The sequence below is a fragment of the Ciconia boyciana genome, chromosome 5 (assembly GCF_034638445.1).
Source record: "Ciconia boyciana chromosome 5, ASM3463844v1, whole genome shotgun sequence".
NCBI classification, from domain to species: Eukaryota; Metazoa; Chordata; class Aves; order Ciconiiformes; family Ciconiidae; genus Ciconia; species Ciconia boyciana.
The window spans coordinates 43,853,761-43,868,791 of record NC_132938.1 but is presented as its reverse complement, the minus strand read 5'-3'; the positions used below and the strand labels follow the sequence as shown (position 1 = coordinate 43,868,791).

At 37.8% G+C, this 15,031-nt stretch overlaps 1 protein-coding gene across 1 annotated transcript in view; it reads right to left on the bottom strand.

Moving 5' to 3' along the window:
* Positions 1–15,031, bottom strand: part of DDX60 (DExD/H-box helicase 60) — a 48,092-nt gene that overhangs the window by 1,608 nt on the left and 31,453 nt on the right. The window contains exons 28-36 of the mRNA XM_072861523.1: positions 14,154–14,306; positions 11,731–11,835; positions 10,245–10,445; positions 9,081–9,185; positions 7,534–7,672; positions 6,759–6,880; positions 4,642–4,789; positions 2,106–2,248; positions 980–1,131 (exon numbers count right to left, since the gene is read on the bottom strand). Of these exons, the coding sequence (XP_072717624.1) occupies positions 980–1,131; positions 2,106–2,248; positions 4,642–4,789; positions 6,759–6,880; positions 7,534–7,672; positions 9,081–9,185; positions 10,245–10,445; positions 11,731–11,835; positions 14,154–14,306 (1,268 nt within the window). The remainder of the gene's footprint in view (positions 1–979; positions 1,132–2,105; positions 2,249–4,641; positions 4,790–6,758; positions 6,881–7,533; positions 7,673–9,080; positions 9,186–10,244; positions 10,446–11,730; positions 11,836–14,153; positions 14,307–15,031) is intronic.

The following is a 15,031-nucleotide window of genomic DNA, read 5'->3' as shown; positions in this document are numbered from 1 at the left end:
GAAGTCCAATGCAGTAGTCTAGAAGATGGTAACAGTAGCAGAGAGATGTCAAAAGCTTGGTCAAATAATAAAGACAAAAACAGATTACAGGAGGAATTCATGATCAGTGTTAAAAGATACAGGCAAGAGAGTGTAAAAGAAAAGATTAAAACTCCAGTTTTGGAAAATCTAGAGCATAAGTGATCCAGGAGGAAAGAAGAGAAGAAGACTGCATGTACCACAGGCTTAAACATGAAAATATGATGAGATATGGCAGTGGTTGACCAGCTTGGGCACAGTTTTTGGTGGGTCATTGTTTTTTCTCCTTTAAAGAGAGAGGATAGTATGATTGCAGTATCAGGACAAGTTGCTAAATGCTTAGAAAAGATTAGGAAAAGGGGAAGTATTGAAGCAATACTGATACAAATACCGAATTACTGGCAAATTTTGCTTTGCTACTGTGAAAGTCAGGTTTCTATGATGACAGTCTTCCTGTATCAGAAAAGAGTTTGTGTTTTGGATGCCTGTATCTTTTAACACTGATCATGAATTCCTTCTGTAATCTGTTTCTGTCTTTATTATTTGACCAAGCTTTTGACATCTCTCTGCTACTATGTTACCATCTTCTAGACTACTGCATGGGGCTTCTTCATTTCAGGGATTTTCCTGATCTTTTTCATTGTGAAAAAAACCTTGATTACATAAAAAACCCCCCACCTTCTGAAGAGCCTGTCAAAATAACCTGTGTCACTGTAGTCAAGAATTCCCATTTATGGTACTGTTTTGAAATCCCGGCTAATACTTTACAGCCATTGCCATTGGACTTTAATGTAGTATATGTTTTGTTCTCCTTAAAGCATTCAACTAATCTAATCGTATTTAACAGCTATTCCATCCCTAAGTTCTGGAGGGAGAAGGCTTTAAAAACAAAAAGATGTAGTTATGTACCATATTGTAAACAATCCTGCTGTTTAACTGTATTAAAAATGGTAGTACGTACCAGTTATCAGTTGTCAATGCAATCAAGGAACCATGCTTATAAAAGTCCAGTGCATATGCATTGAGTGGCCTCCTCCTTCCTTGATTATCATACTTGCTCAAATAAAGCAGGGGGCAGTTTGTGACATTAATTCCAAGGGAACGTAAGACAGCCTAAAAAAACCCAAATATCTGTTGAATAGCTACTGTGATTTTGTTTATATGCCTATTTTGTCAAACCTACACCTTTAGACCCACAGCTGGAAAGTTCCACACTTCTAATCCTGGACCATTCAAAAAATCTACACAAGTACATGCAAGCTGTAGACACAGCAGAGAGTTTGTTAGTAAAGTGATTTACACTGCCAGTGCAGCTCTGGGACATTCCGAGTAATTTAAAATTTGACTAGGTCACTGGATTTCTCTTGAGTTTTAGATGAGGATTTTTCCATATGCATATATCATGTATTCAGACTCTCTCACTGATGCTTTGAATATATTAATCAGCCTTAAGCATGGAACATTTTAAGGATTAAGGTAAACTTCAAATCCCCAGGTGGAGGAATTTGATTTTTTCTATTACAGAATTATAAGTCATGTGATATTTTCCTAATGCTACAAAGCCCATGTAGAAGACCGCAGGAAAATGCAAGCTGACAGTAAACTTGTTGATGTATATTACAATTAAGCTAATTCATACACTAACGTAATCACTGAAATCCTAGTTGAGAAGCAAATGATCAATGCAATAATGCATCCTTTTGCTAGGATCCTTGAGAATTACTGTGTGATTGATTTAAAAAAATATAAACTCCTGATGTGGAGAAAACAAACTGGGGATATGGTTTGAATCTGAAATTTTACAGTAATTTACTTGTCTCTGAGTCGAAAGGAACACAGGCCTTGCAAGAAAGCAAACTATTTAAAGATTTTTTTTCATACATCCATCTATTCTGTGTTTCTTGCACTGTGATAATGTGGTGCTACTCAGTGCTGATTATTTTTTTTTAGATCTTTCAAATTGTTTCTCCTAAAGAGTGACACTTAAGCATAGTGCCATCATATTACACAGAGGCAAGAAGACTGTAATAAAAAAATATTTTATTGAACTGTAATAAAATTCTACCCCCCATGAAAAAATAACTTACTTTATTAATGATCTCCCTATGAAATAGATCATTATCAACCACTCCAGATAAACATGCAAAAGGTGAGATGGCAGATACGCTTTTGGTGTTGTCCATCAAATAAGATGCTAGTTCAGAGCCATGCCAATTCTTAGATGTGAAATCTAGACAAGAAGTTTCAAATACAACGTAAGTTATGCAGACACAAGCTCCCCTTCAGCAATCTATTTTAAAAGCAAGAAATTTTCAGTTCAGTAGATAACGATAGGAAATAGAGTTAATCTTCTAAATTTAAATCCTTCTTGATTGATGTTTGTTTCTCTTGTTCATAAGAACCTCTACACAACTGATTATAGTATAGAAGAGCTTTCTAGTGGTGAGAGTAATTATGTCTCAATCCCCCCGTCGCAACTTAAGCCTTTCTCCTTGACTCATCTGTAGCCAAAATTGCTAACAGCATGAAGTTGTGCCCAAAACAAAGGGAATGTTACTATTAGAAGACTTATTTTACCTCCATCTTTTATTCTGTCCTAAATTGAAGAAAAAACCAGTTTTTTTCAGCCTGTATTCACAGGTCTTAATAGCTAGATATCTAATAATTTTTACTGCTATCCTCTGGACTCCCAGCCAACATTCTTCCTAAAGCATGGAGCTCTAAAGAATAAGTATTCTAACTGAGGCCCTGTTAGGGCTTAAGTATGTGAAAGTTGTCACATACAAGCGCTGTTTTATGCAACCCAGTATGAATTTCTGTTTTTGCAACAGCGTGGCATTTCAGTTGGCTTATGGTCTGCCTGTAACTTCAATCACTGTCTGTAGAAGACCTGTCTAGTTATTTCTAAATACATTTGTACTTTTGATTTTCCTTTTCGAAATAGAAACTTTTTCTTTCTTTCCAAATTATCAACAATACTTTCAATCCTTACACTGCAACCTTTTCTGCTTTGTGTTATGTTAAGTATGCTGTAGTTACACTCTTTATGGCATTCATTAAAAAATCTCAGCAGTTTGACATGGTATTTTTTTTGCAGCCTCTCCCCAAGTTATGATAAGTAAGTACAAAAGTCTCTACCACCTCTTGAACTATAAGACATGCTTTGATCTTCCATTTCTTTTTCTGTAAATCTAATGGAAAGCGTTTCTTTCAAAGTGAAACAGCTTCAGCAAAATGGGGAGAATGCAACCATATTACACTTTCAATTTAAACAAGAAACTTTACCATTCAAGTAGAATAGGAAATTCAATTTCCACAGCTCACATCCTGGGTAAAAGTTGCAGTAGTAACACTAGTATATATAAAGGAATATATATCCTGAAAATGTAAGGCAACCCATGCTTTGCTCTTCTAATTTGGAATTCCATCATTCTGATTTACAGCTCTTCATTTCCTATGTTTTTCAGGTAACATATCAAGGTGTGGGGTCCCTCCATTGTTAAAAGAAGCAATCTTAAACTGAATATGAAAAAATAGGATTTCACTATAGTGTTGCTAATGTTACACCATTATGGTGTAACACACAGCACTTTCCAGTGCTCTGTACTGGAAATGGAAAACTGCTATTTACCATCTCAAGCCATACGCAGTATTCAGTCTTGGTTTGCATTCACCTTATCTGTTTATCTCCCCCAGTGCCTCACCTTTGTATAAGTTGACAGCCACTTTATACAAAACTTTCTATGATCCAGGTATCCTCATACTTGAAACTCAAAGTAGATTATAAGACATAGTAGCTTGTAAGGTCATTTGGGCCTTTTTTTTTTTTTTTTTTATTTGTACACAGCAGAGACTAAAAAAATCACCATACCAGTGTAGGAAAAAAGGATTAATAAATACAGCTATCTGCTATAACTAAAGTGCTTCCTTACTGCAAAAATAGTATTTTTGAAGGCATGTTATTTTTAGAGGAGCTAGGCACTGGGACAGTGGTATATTACATTGCTTTAATATCTTTCTTCCAGGAAGTAACATAAGATTGTGTAGTAATGAAATATTTTTCACCCAATGGCAATCCACATTGCTTGGTAATTTTATAGTGATGCCTTTTCATATTGCTTTGGTTATTGGACATCATTTATTGGCATAAGTAACTTAGTTGATTTAACAAATGGTGCAATGTTCTTCTTTCACTGCTACTTCAATCTTTAAGGTCATTCAGATGTTGAAAATCTAACCTTTGTAAGACTCTGAAAGCACTTCAAGTATCACAGGCATTTGAGGATCGGTACATGCATTGATGATTAGATAAAAAGGCTTTTATTCAATAATTACACTTAATATATTTTTCCTTTTATAAAAAAGTCCCTTTGATTTTTATTTCCTCTACAAAATAATAAAAGAATACCAACTAAAATGATCATTTTCCTGTACAAAACTTCTACAACATACAATATAATCTATAATGCTTGTAAAACAAAAGTGAAATAGAAATTGTATCAATCTCTTTATTAGCATGTCTGAAGTCACCATTTTTTTCTTTACAAAATAAGAATTAACCTAACTTCCCTAATAAAATCAATTTCACAGATTATGAATATGCACTAATTTTTCACTTCCTACCTGTCTTTGAAAGTGGAAGTCTGTATTCTTTTTCGATATCTGCCAGCTTGGCAGTTGTCAGAAGAAAATGAGCAAAATTTTCCTCTACTTTGGTGTTGTACTCGTTTACAGCATCTGCAAAGTCTTCTGGCAGATCTTCTAGAAAGACCTGAAATAACATGCAGTTTATTGCTTAATTCAGGTAATTTCTCCAAAAGCATCAGTTCTACATTGGTGTATACATAAAGTATTAGTACATACATGGCGTATTAGTAGAAAGAAGGAAAGAGTACAGCTCCAAACTTTACCCAACTTGTCAGACTGCCTGACCATCTAGAATTAACAGATCTTAAAGATGAACATGAATTTCATGCAGAAAAAGGCACAGAAGATAAACAGTAAGTATAAAATTCCTAAATTTTTTCTCACACAGTACTTGGCAAACAGCTCTATTAAAGATGTTTCAGCTAGCTAAAAAGGGACTTTTGAAGGGCTGCCTTTCCCAGATCTTGATTTGCATATCTTGGTGTTCAACAGGTTCCCTACCAACAGACTAGCCACTTTTCAGAAATAAATAACATTTTTTTCTCTTAGAATGCTTGCTGGAAACTGGCCATGTAAGCATCTTCATCTGGAAGAATTTTCCTTTGTTGTTCCAGCCATAGCTGCATCCTCCACAATTTTAAGGCTTTCCACAGAAGAGCCAACAGGAGCAAATCACCAATGTTTCACTTCCGCATGTACCCATGGTGGGTTAACTTTGTGCATAAATAATGTTAATGCTCATCCTATTAATATTGTCCCATTTTTTGAAAAAGCCCTAAGCCTACAGTGTCATGTACCACAGAGCATGCTGGTGTCCTTCTGGGTCATTGGTATGTGTCACAAAAAGCTACAGCTCCTTAGATGGAGACAAAATTCTAGCAGAGCGAGGAGAAGAAAGTAAATTGCCATTTGGGGAAGAGATACTTGAGTTGTATTATATAAAGAAATGCTGTGTCATTTATACTTTTACATTGTGCAATAGCATGACAGTAACTATATAGTCATCTGTCATCACTAAAACATACTTGAATAATCGTACTTTTCATTTAACCTGACAGCCAACTGCTGCTTCTGTGGTTAAATCAAGGCTTATTTATTTTAATCCAGTAAGTACTTTCTTAATTATTCTAGCTATTTGTATTGCGTGTAGGTGGCAAGGTGTTGGTGGGGGCAGGGAGGGCATGCAGTTCAGGGCTGGCTGCTATGAGGAGAGGCCAAGGGCTGCCCCATGACTGACACAGCCAGCTCCAATGGCCCCACCACAGGACAGAGCTGAGCCCATCAGGTACAGGTGCAGCACCTCTGTGCAAACTTATTTAAGAAAGGGCAAAAATGTCACACAGGCAGAGTGAGAAGCATCAGTGCGCACACCAAGATCAGAGAAGGAGGGGGAGGAGGTGCTCCAGGTGATGAAATGGAGATTCCCCTGTAGCCTGTAGAAGAGACCACAGTGGAGCAGAGACTTCTCTGTAGCCCTCTCAGTGAAGACAGCCATGCCGGAGCAGATATCCACACTGCAGCCTGTGAAGGATCCCACAACAGAGCAGCTGGATGTTTTCTGAAAGAACTACAGCCCATGGAGAGGACTCGTGCTGGAGCAAGGGTGACATGTGAGGAGGAAGGAGCAGCAGAGCAAGCTGTTAAGAATCGGCCACAACTCATTTCTCATCAGCCCTGCACCGCTTGGGGTGGGGGGGAAATGAAGGAGTTGGGAATGAAGGAGTAAAGTTGAGCCTGGGGAAGGAGGGGGGGGCATGGGTGTTGAAATTTTTATTTTTTTTTCTCACCACCAAAATCTATTTTAATTGGCAACAAATTAACTTAATTTTCCACAAGTTGAGGTTGTTTTGCCCATGATCATAACTGGTAAGCAATCTCCCTGTTTTTGTCTCAACCCACAAGCATTTCCATCCTATTTTCTCCCCCCTCCTGTTGAGATGGAGGAGTAAGAGAGCGGCTGGGTGGGCAGCTACCTGCTAGCCCACCAGACTACTGTACATCCATAATGACACTAGTCTAACTGGCAAAAGGAAAACAAGTTCACTGAAGTGGTACACAACATAAGTTACAGTAAAGACCAATGCTTTCTCTACCTTTGACTGGCAAAATGTGCGTTCATATTTCATTGAGCAGGCAGGAAGATATTTTCTGCCGAATAGGTTTGCTAGAATGAGCACTAGCTTTTCCAAGACATCTTCTGAAAAAACAGTTGAGCCTATGTCAAAACAGAAAGTACTTGGGTTAAATAGGAAAGTGTAAAAAAAATTTATTTTTTTTTTTGCTTAAAATAATCAACTCTTATTCAGGAGTTTCCTTCCCAGCTGCCATTGTCATGACAGAAGTTATGCAAAATTGGGTTGGATAAAGATCAACTCATTACATACAAAAAACTCTGGGCAACTAATAGGTACAAATACTGTATTCTTATATGTTCACACACTGCAGCATATCTCAGTGCACAGAATGGATTTTACTCATATAATGAGACATTAGTAGTACTTCTTTTTTTTAATTTGTTGATATTCAGAATGGTCATCCATCTTATTTGCTACATGGCATTCAAATCTTGCTCTGGAGTCAGAATTATTAATTTTTCTGTGTATAGCATTCTTTTCTACCTCATCAGAATGTTTCACAAACAGTAAATTTAGGTTCATGATACTAGCATTGCCGTATGTTTGCCTTGGCTTTCTCAGACAAAAATATAAGCATATGCAGAATGTGTAGATGCAGAGGCCAAGGATATGAGGATGATGGCTAAGCAAGCAAAAGCTGTCAGCAGCAAGAAGGCACCCAGAAAATTTCAGAACCACTGGGGTTACAGAGCCTACCATAGACTGCAATTAAGATGCATGGAGTATTATTTACCTTTAATTGGCTGGCACAATTTGTGGAATAAACCTTTCACAAGAAAGCTCACTAAAACAAAATTTGAAGGCTCGTAATAGTACAAGTGTGTCACAAGTCCAGCAAATCCTATGGGGTTACCTTCTTGATCCAAGTAGCCCTATTTAATTTAAAAGCAAAAAAATCTTAGTTGTGAAAGATGAACTTGGATATGACAAAAATATAAAATGGTGGCATTCAGAAGAATAGTCCTTCAACCTAATGCATGGGTACCTATTGAGACAATTCAGCTTCCACTGAAAGGCAAAAATTTGTCCTTACTGAAAAACAAGTCACCAACTAGTTTGAGTATTTCCATGGGAGATCTTAATCTCCCTGTGCAAAGCATAGATCTTGACTTCATAGTTTTAGTGCCAATTTAGATCATGTTGCAAATGAGAAGTGCATACAGCCACCAAAGTAAGATTTGATGCAACTTTCATTAAAAAAAAATATTAACCCAAATGTTTGATAGGATTAAAGCACAGCAAGAAGTGATCTGTCAAATATGTTGCTGCAAGCTGTTTGGGTGCTAGAAGCTTATATAGTTTCAAAAAACAACAGGACAAGCTCATGGAATGAAACTCCCTCAAAGGCTATAAATTCCAGGACACCTCTCCTGTCAGAGATCACTCTGCATCATGCCTTGTAAGAAAGTAGAGAGTATCCAGAGAATCATCATTATATGGTTGCCTTTTTTTCTTTTTTACTGCACTTGCCTGGGAAAATTATTGGAGACAGGATACTAGGTATGTGGGCCAGGTTTTTTCCAGTTACGCTAACTGTAACTTTTCAGAAATGTTACTAATCTCTCTTGTGCACTGACTAGATTCTTCTCTTCAATAGGAGTAGGAGACTCCTGGTCTCACATACAAGGGACACCCAGCAGAGGAGGCAGAAATGTTGGTTAGGGCTCCTACTGGGAGCAGCACTGGGAAACCTGGGCACAGATGATTTGTTAATGTAACCACATTATTAGTGCCTCTTACTGGCTGGGCTGTAAGCCAAAATGGACTAATGCATAAAACTTTTCCAAAATAGTATCCATCAAATCGAACCTATTACTACAGAGAGATACACCACTAATTTTCAGTCTTCTCTAAGTCCTACTTCCTAAATTTTTGTTAGAGATGTAATTTCTCCCAGCATTTTGGAAATCATGTCATCCTTAGTATGTTTTAAACCCCTATCATTTCACATGCATGCATCTTCATATACAATATAAATGCACAACTCTTACTTTCCTAATCAATTTGTAATCGTATAGACCATACTGTAAGATTTTCCCTATTTAATTTCCCTATTTAATTTAATTAATATGAGTTACAACACAAGTAACTCAGAATTAACGTCAAACTTAAAGCACTCTGATTTTATCTGTTTCCTTAATTTTCTTTCTAACAGAAAGAAATAGTGTGTTGCTATGGAATATAAAATATATGGTTCTTTAAATGACAGCATACTAACACAAACAAATGAGAATCTGTAGATTTAAGAACTACCCTTTATGAGAATGAGTTAAAACCTACCTCTTTCACAAGAAATTGCAAGGAAAACATAAAATAAATTTTTAATATTTCAGCATATCTCTCTTTTCTGAACGACATCAGTGAGTGCTTCAACACCGACAATGCCTGGTCAAACAAACGGGGGGGAAAAAAAAAAAAGAAGAAATGAGAAATCCAAGGGAATGTTGATATTGTAACAAGCAAAGCAATTCAATATTCAGCTTTTATGCTTTGTTTCATCAATTGGTTTTCAGGATAAAAATGCTGGGTGGGGGTTATGTTGTATTTTTATTTAAATTGAATGCCTAACGCCTGGAAATGCTTGTGAAAAAGTCCATCCTCTGCCTGTCAGATGTGTGTGCATTTTCTAAATTTATGCTGAGGTTTGTTAAATTAATTACATGAAATTCATATAGAGATCTAAAAGACAAGGATTTAAATATCATTAAACTAAAACCAGGAAGCTTCAAAATTACTCCTTACACTTTAATACCATTTTAATATTTTAACACAGAAGTTTACCAATTTACTTTATCTTAAGAAGACTTATGTCTTAATTCATTCAGTGAGTCCTTGAAAATAAATGTCTATATGCTGAAATGGATGTAAAAAACAGATCATCTGGAGGTATGAGTTCCTTAATAATTACAAGAGGAGATCTCTGACCAATTTGTAATCATGGTCATGGGGTTGTTTACTTAAATCACTGCATTAAATGGCAAGAATAAGAATTCTTTGATTCCAGAGAGTTAGTATGCTGATTTAAACAAGTGAGTAATACACAGAATTTTCTCATTGTTTCAAATGGGATAGCATTTCATAGCTCCCCTCTTCCCTATGGAAATGTATGTTCACATCTTTTCCTCAAATAAAGCTGAAATTTTAAATATTAGAAGACTTTCTGATTCTCCAAGCTAATGCAAATATTCCATAGAACAAGAGTCAGTAAAAATACCTTCCTGATAGTAGCATTCTTTTTGATTATAATATTTATTGCAAAGAATAAATGCATGAAAATGGACAGTACAATATTGTGGAGAAGATAGCACAGGTACTAGAAGCAGTATGGCAGAGTATGCAATTTCATTTGGAGGCAGATTGCTTACTTCTGAAGTGCATAACTTTCTGCTCATGTTAAGGAGACATTATAATTTAATTAAATTGCTATTAAAAAAAATATTAAACCTTTGCTCTGGCATCTGCTCTGTCATCAGCCTTCGCAGCAAACAGCATGAGTCTCAATATTAAGGAAACAGTCAGAGGAAACTGGCCTTTCAACTGAGGTACATTAGATTTGATAAGTCTTTCAACTTTGGGCAGTGGGATATCATAGAAGAACACATTTCCAATCATATCTTGTCCCCGTCTTCCAGCACGTCCTGACATCTAAGAATAAAATACTTAATAATTATATTATTAGAATAATAAAATTATTAATTTTTAGATAAAATATACCTAAGTTGTATATACTGGTACCATCTATACAGTTTTGATAAAGCATTTATGCAGAATTATTAAAATAATGTGTGCAAAATATGTTGCACCTCAAATATAGCTGGTTTATAAATGTGGTGGGTTTATTTACTTTTTTAAAGATGAACTTCCAAATTTGACAGAAGACTTAAACACTGGCCAGGATACTTACGTTCTCTCACGTGTCTTTTTAACATTTATATTTCTTCAAGGTAAGTTTTAACTTAATTTATAGCTATACATCAGCTTTGTTTTCAAGTTACATTTAGCTCTGAATTATTTCTGGGTAGATTTGGGGCAGACGTAGACTCAATGAATGAAGAGCAGAGAATATGAATAAAGAGTAGAGAGAAGCAGCCTAAGGGTGTATTCCCTTGCTTGGATCACCTGTTCTTGGTCAGGTCCATTGTGGGGACTTGCCCCTTGTACCAGATGATGTGACAAAGCTGAAGTCATATCATCTATGTGCAGCAGAAGGGAGATGCATGTAGGTCCGGTTACTGGACAGATCCACTCACACTCTGACTCTGAGAGCTACCTGCCAGGCAATGCCATCAGCTGTATCTGGCCTATATGGCCTCCTGAACCAGAAGCAAACTGGCAGTACTTCATGAAAATACAGGTTTGAAAAGTAGCACAAGAGCAGGAAACAGGGGTTAATGAAGAGGTTAGAGTCTCTCAGCCTACCCAGTAAGTCGTGCTATGACTGAAGACATTCTGCTTTATTGCATTTGCAACCTCATCTACACACTGTTGTGTTGCATTGTGTAGAGTGCCACTTCCAAGATGGAAGGAACTCAAATGTCCCTATTAATCCAGTCAGCAATCTTTCTTTTTCTCGTTACATCCCCACTCTATGTTTTTATAGCATATTTTTCACGCATTTGTGAAACAGCTTTTGTCTTTCTGGCTCCCATAACTGAAAGCCAAATCTATGCCTTAAATTCACCGAGCAATTGTAATACTTTCATTGCTGAAATAGGTCTTTTGACTACATACATTATTTATGGGCTGGCAGTTCTGAAACGTTAGTAATATCACCTTAGCTAAAACTATTACTGTCACCAAAATGAACAGCTAAAACTCAGAACATACCCAGAAGTATATGAAAAGAAAAGACATTTTTCTGAATTTGTGTGTGATGACAGCTACATGTGTACTGTTCTTGTAATAAAAAGTAGGTGTTCTATTTCCATACCTGTCTGTAATTTAGGGCATCTAAAAAGACAGAATCTTCAGCAAAGACAACAGATTTACATGGCATGTTGATTCCTAGAGCAAGTGTTGAAGTAGCCGTGACTACCTATAAAATATCAAACATTAGTATATCTATTAGAAATGGCAATATCCAATTTAAAAAAACCACCTGCAATATCCAACTTAAATCAACAGGAATTTTACTATCATTTTTCATACAGCTAAACTTGAATCTGACTGATTGAACAGAGCAATGAACATACATGAATTTCACTCTTTAATGTAGTTCATATAGCTATTACATATGCATATTAAACTTTTGTATCCTGAAAGTTTATACCACAACTTTTATGGAACACAAATTAAAATAATACTGAAATTTAACACAAATTGAAATATTCTGTAAAGACAGTACAAAATATCATAATCCTATAGAGTTCATTTAACTAAAACACATTCAAGTTGGCTGATGTGGTAAAAGACAATAAAAAATGTTTCTATAAATACATTAGCAACAAAAGGAGGGCTAAGGAGAATCTCCATCCTTTATTGGATGTGCAGGGAAACATAGTGACAAAGGATGAGGAAAAGGCTGAGGTACTTAATGCCTTCTTTGCCTCAATCTTTAATAGTAAGACCAGTTGTTCTCTGGGTACCCAGCCCCCTGAGCTGGAAGACAGGGAGCAAAATGAAGCCCCCATAATGCAAGGGGAAATGGTTAGTGACCTGCTACACCACTTAGACACACACAAGTCTATGGCGCTGGATGGGATACACCCAAGAGTACTGAGGGACCTGGCAGAAGTGATCACCAAGCCACTTTCAATCTTTTTATCAGCAGTCTTGGCTAACTAGGGAGGTCCCAGTTGACTGGAGATTAGCAAATGTGACACTCATCTACAAGAAGGGCCGGAAGGAGGATCCGGGAGACTACAGGCCTGTCAGCCTGACCTCAGTGCCAGGGAAAGTTATGGAGCAGATCATCTTGAGCACCATCACACGGCACATACAGGACAACCAGGTGATCAGGCCCAGTCAGCATGGGTTCATGAAAGGCAGGTCCTGCTTGACCAACCTGATCTCCTTCTGTGACAAGGTGACCTGCTTAGTGAATGAGGGAAAGGCTGTGGATGTTGTCTACCTAGACTTTAGTAAAGCCTTTGACACCATTTCCCATAGCATTTTCCCACAGAAACTGGCTGCTCATGGCTTGGGTGGGCATACTATTCGCTGGGTAAAAAACTGGCTGGATGGCCGGGCCCAAAGAGTTGTAGTGAATGGAGCTAAATCCAGTTGGCAGCCGATCACAAATGGTGTTCCCCAGGGGCTCAGTACTGGGGCCTGTTCTCTTTAATATCTTTATCAATGATCTGGATGAAGGGATCGAGTGCACCCTCAGTAAGTTTGCAGATGACACCAAGTTGTGCGGGAGTGTTGATCTGCTTGAGGGTAGGAAGGCTCTACAGAGGGATCTGGACAGGCTGGATCAATGGGCCAAGGACAACTATATGAGGTTTAACAAGGCTGAGTGCTGGGTCCTGCGCTTGGGCCATAACAACCCCATGCAATGCTATAGGCTTGGGGAAGAGTGGCTGGAAAGATGCCCGTCAGAAAAGGACCTGGGGGTATTGGTCAACAGCCACCTGAATATGAGCCAGCAGCGTGCCCAGGTGGCCAAGAAGGCCAATGGCATCCTGGCCTGTATCAGAAATAGTGTGGCCAGCAGGACTACGGAAGGGATTGTCCCGCTGTACTTGGCACTGGTGAGGCCGCACCTGGAATACTGTGTTCAGTTTTGGGCCCCTCACTACAAGAGAGACATTGAGGTGCTGGAGCGCATCCAAAGAAGAGCAACGAAGCTGGTGAAGGGTCTAGAGAACAAGTCCTATGAGGAGCAGCTGAGGGAATGGGGGCTGTTTAGTCTGAAGAAAAGGAGGCTAAGGGGAGACCTTATCGCTCTTATCAGTCTCTTCTCCCAAGTAAGAAGTGAAGGACAAGAGGAAATGCCCTCAAGTTGTGCCAGGGGAGGTTTAGATTGGATATTAGGAAAAATTTGAGTCCCCATCCCTGGAGGTGTTTAAAAGACGTGTGGACATGGCGCTTAGGGACATGGTTTAGTGGTGGACTTGGCAGTGTTAGGTTAATGGTTGGACTCGATGATTTTAAGGGTCTTTTCCAACCTAAATGATTCTATGATATGCTAATCTGAAGGACAGAAACTCTTAGTTAGAAATAAAGTTCTACAGCTATCAGTTCACTTAGTTTATTTTATTTGTTTGGAAACTTTCATGTCAACATTTTTTAAATTAGCATGACAAAGTCAATGCAATATATTTTACCACTGGTGAAAGGTACACTATATTTTTTAATTAAATATATGGAGAAACTAAAATTTTAAAAAAGAACTGATCCCAATTTACCAACCTTGATATATCCCAGCCTGAAAAGCATCTCCACTACTTGTCTTTCCTTGGCGGACATAGATCCATGATGATACCCAATGCCCCTCAGTGCCATCATTTGCTGCAGGTAACCTCTTCTCTCAAACCTAAGTCGATGAAAAATCTTCCTCAGAGTCTACAAATAAAAAGAAATGTTAAGTATTAACCACAACCAGGCATTGTTAATGAAAAAAGTCTTATCTGATAAAGTTCCAAGCACTACAGAGAAATATAGCTGTTTATGATCTTCAGTGAACCTGAAGCCCAAGGTATATAACTGGATTTGTACCATCAGTAGCTTTATTATGACGACAAATCCAGGCTCTTCAGTACACATATATACTATCAGGTTTTTTCACCTTTGCAACAAATGCCATTACAACAATCCCAATTGTCATACCATGCAGCTAGATGCAACCAGACAGGGCAAGCTTGCATGTTGATGACTTTCCTACTCAAAGCATGGCCTCATGACCATGTGCTGCGTGCCACTATCACAGAACAAATTCCTAAGTAGCTACATAAAGCTGATACCTTTTTGCTCATTTGTCATCCCTGCTCAGTACCACCATCTCATCTCACCACACAGTTAGAAGCTTCCCTTTCCCAAACTCAGAAATAGCACTGAATTAAGTTTTTTCAGTATTTTCTGAACTTTACTCTACAGCTAAGTGCCATCTGTTCCAAAGTTCAAGCTACTTCTTCACTGCCTTTACCCATGTGCAACTGTGGGAAGCAATGTTCCTTCCATGCTGGCTGACAGCAGTGCAAAAATGCCATTGGGATCCCAAGTGCCCAGGATAAGGAACCATGAGAATTTTCAAGTTTGGTCCCAATACACAGAATTTTCCTCTCTTTCAG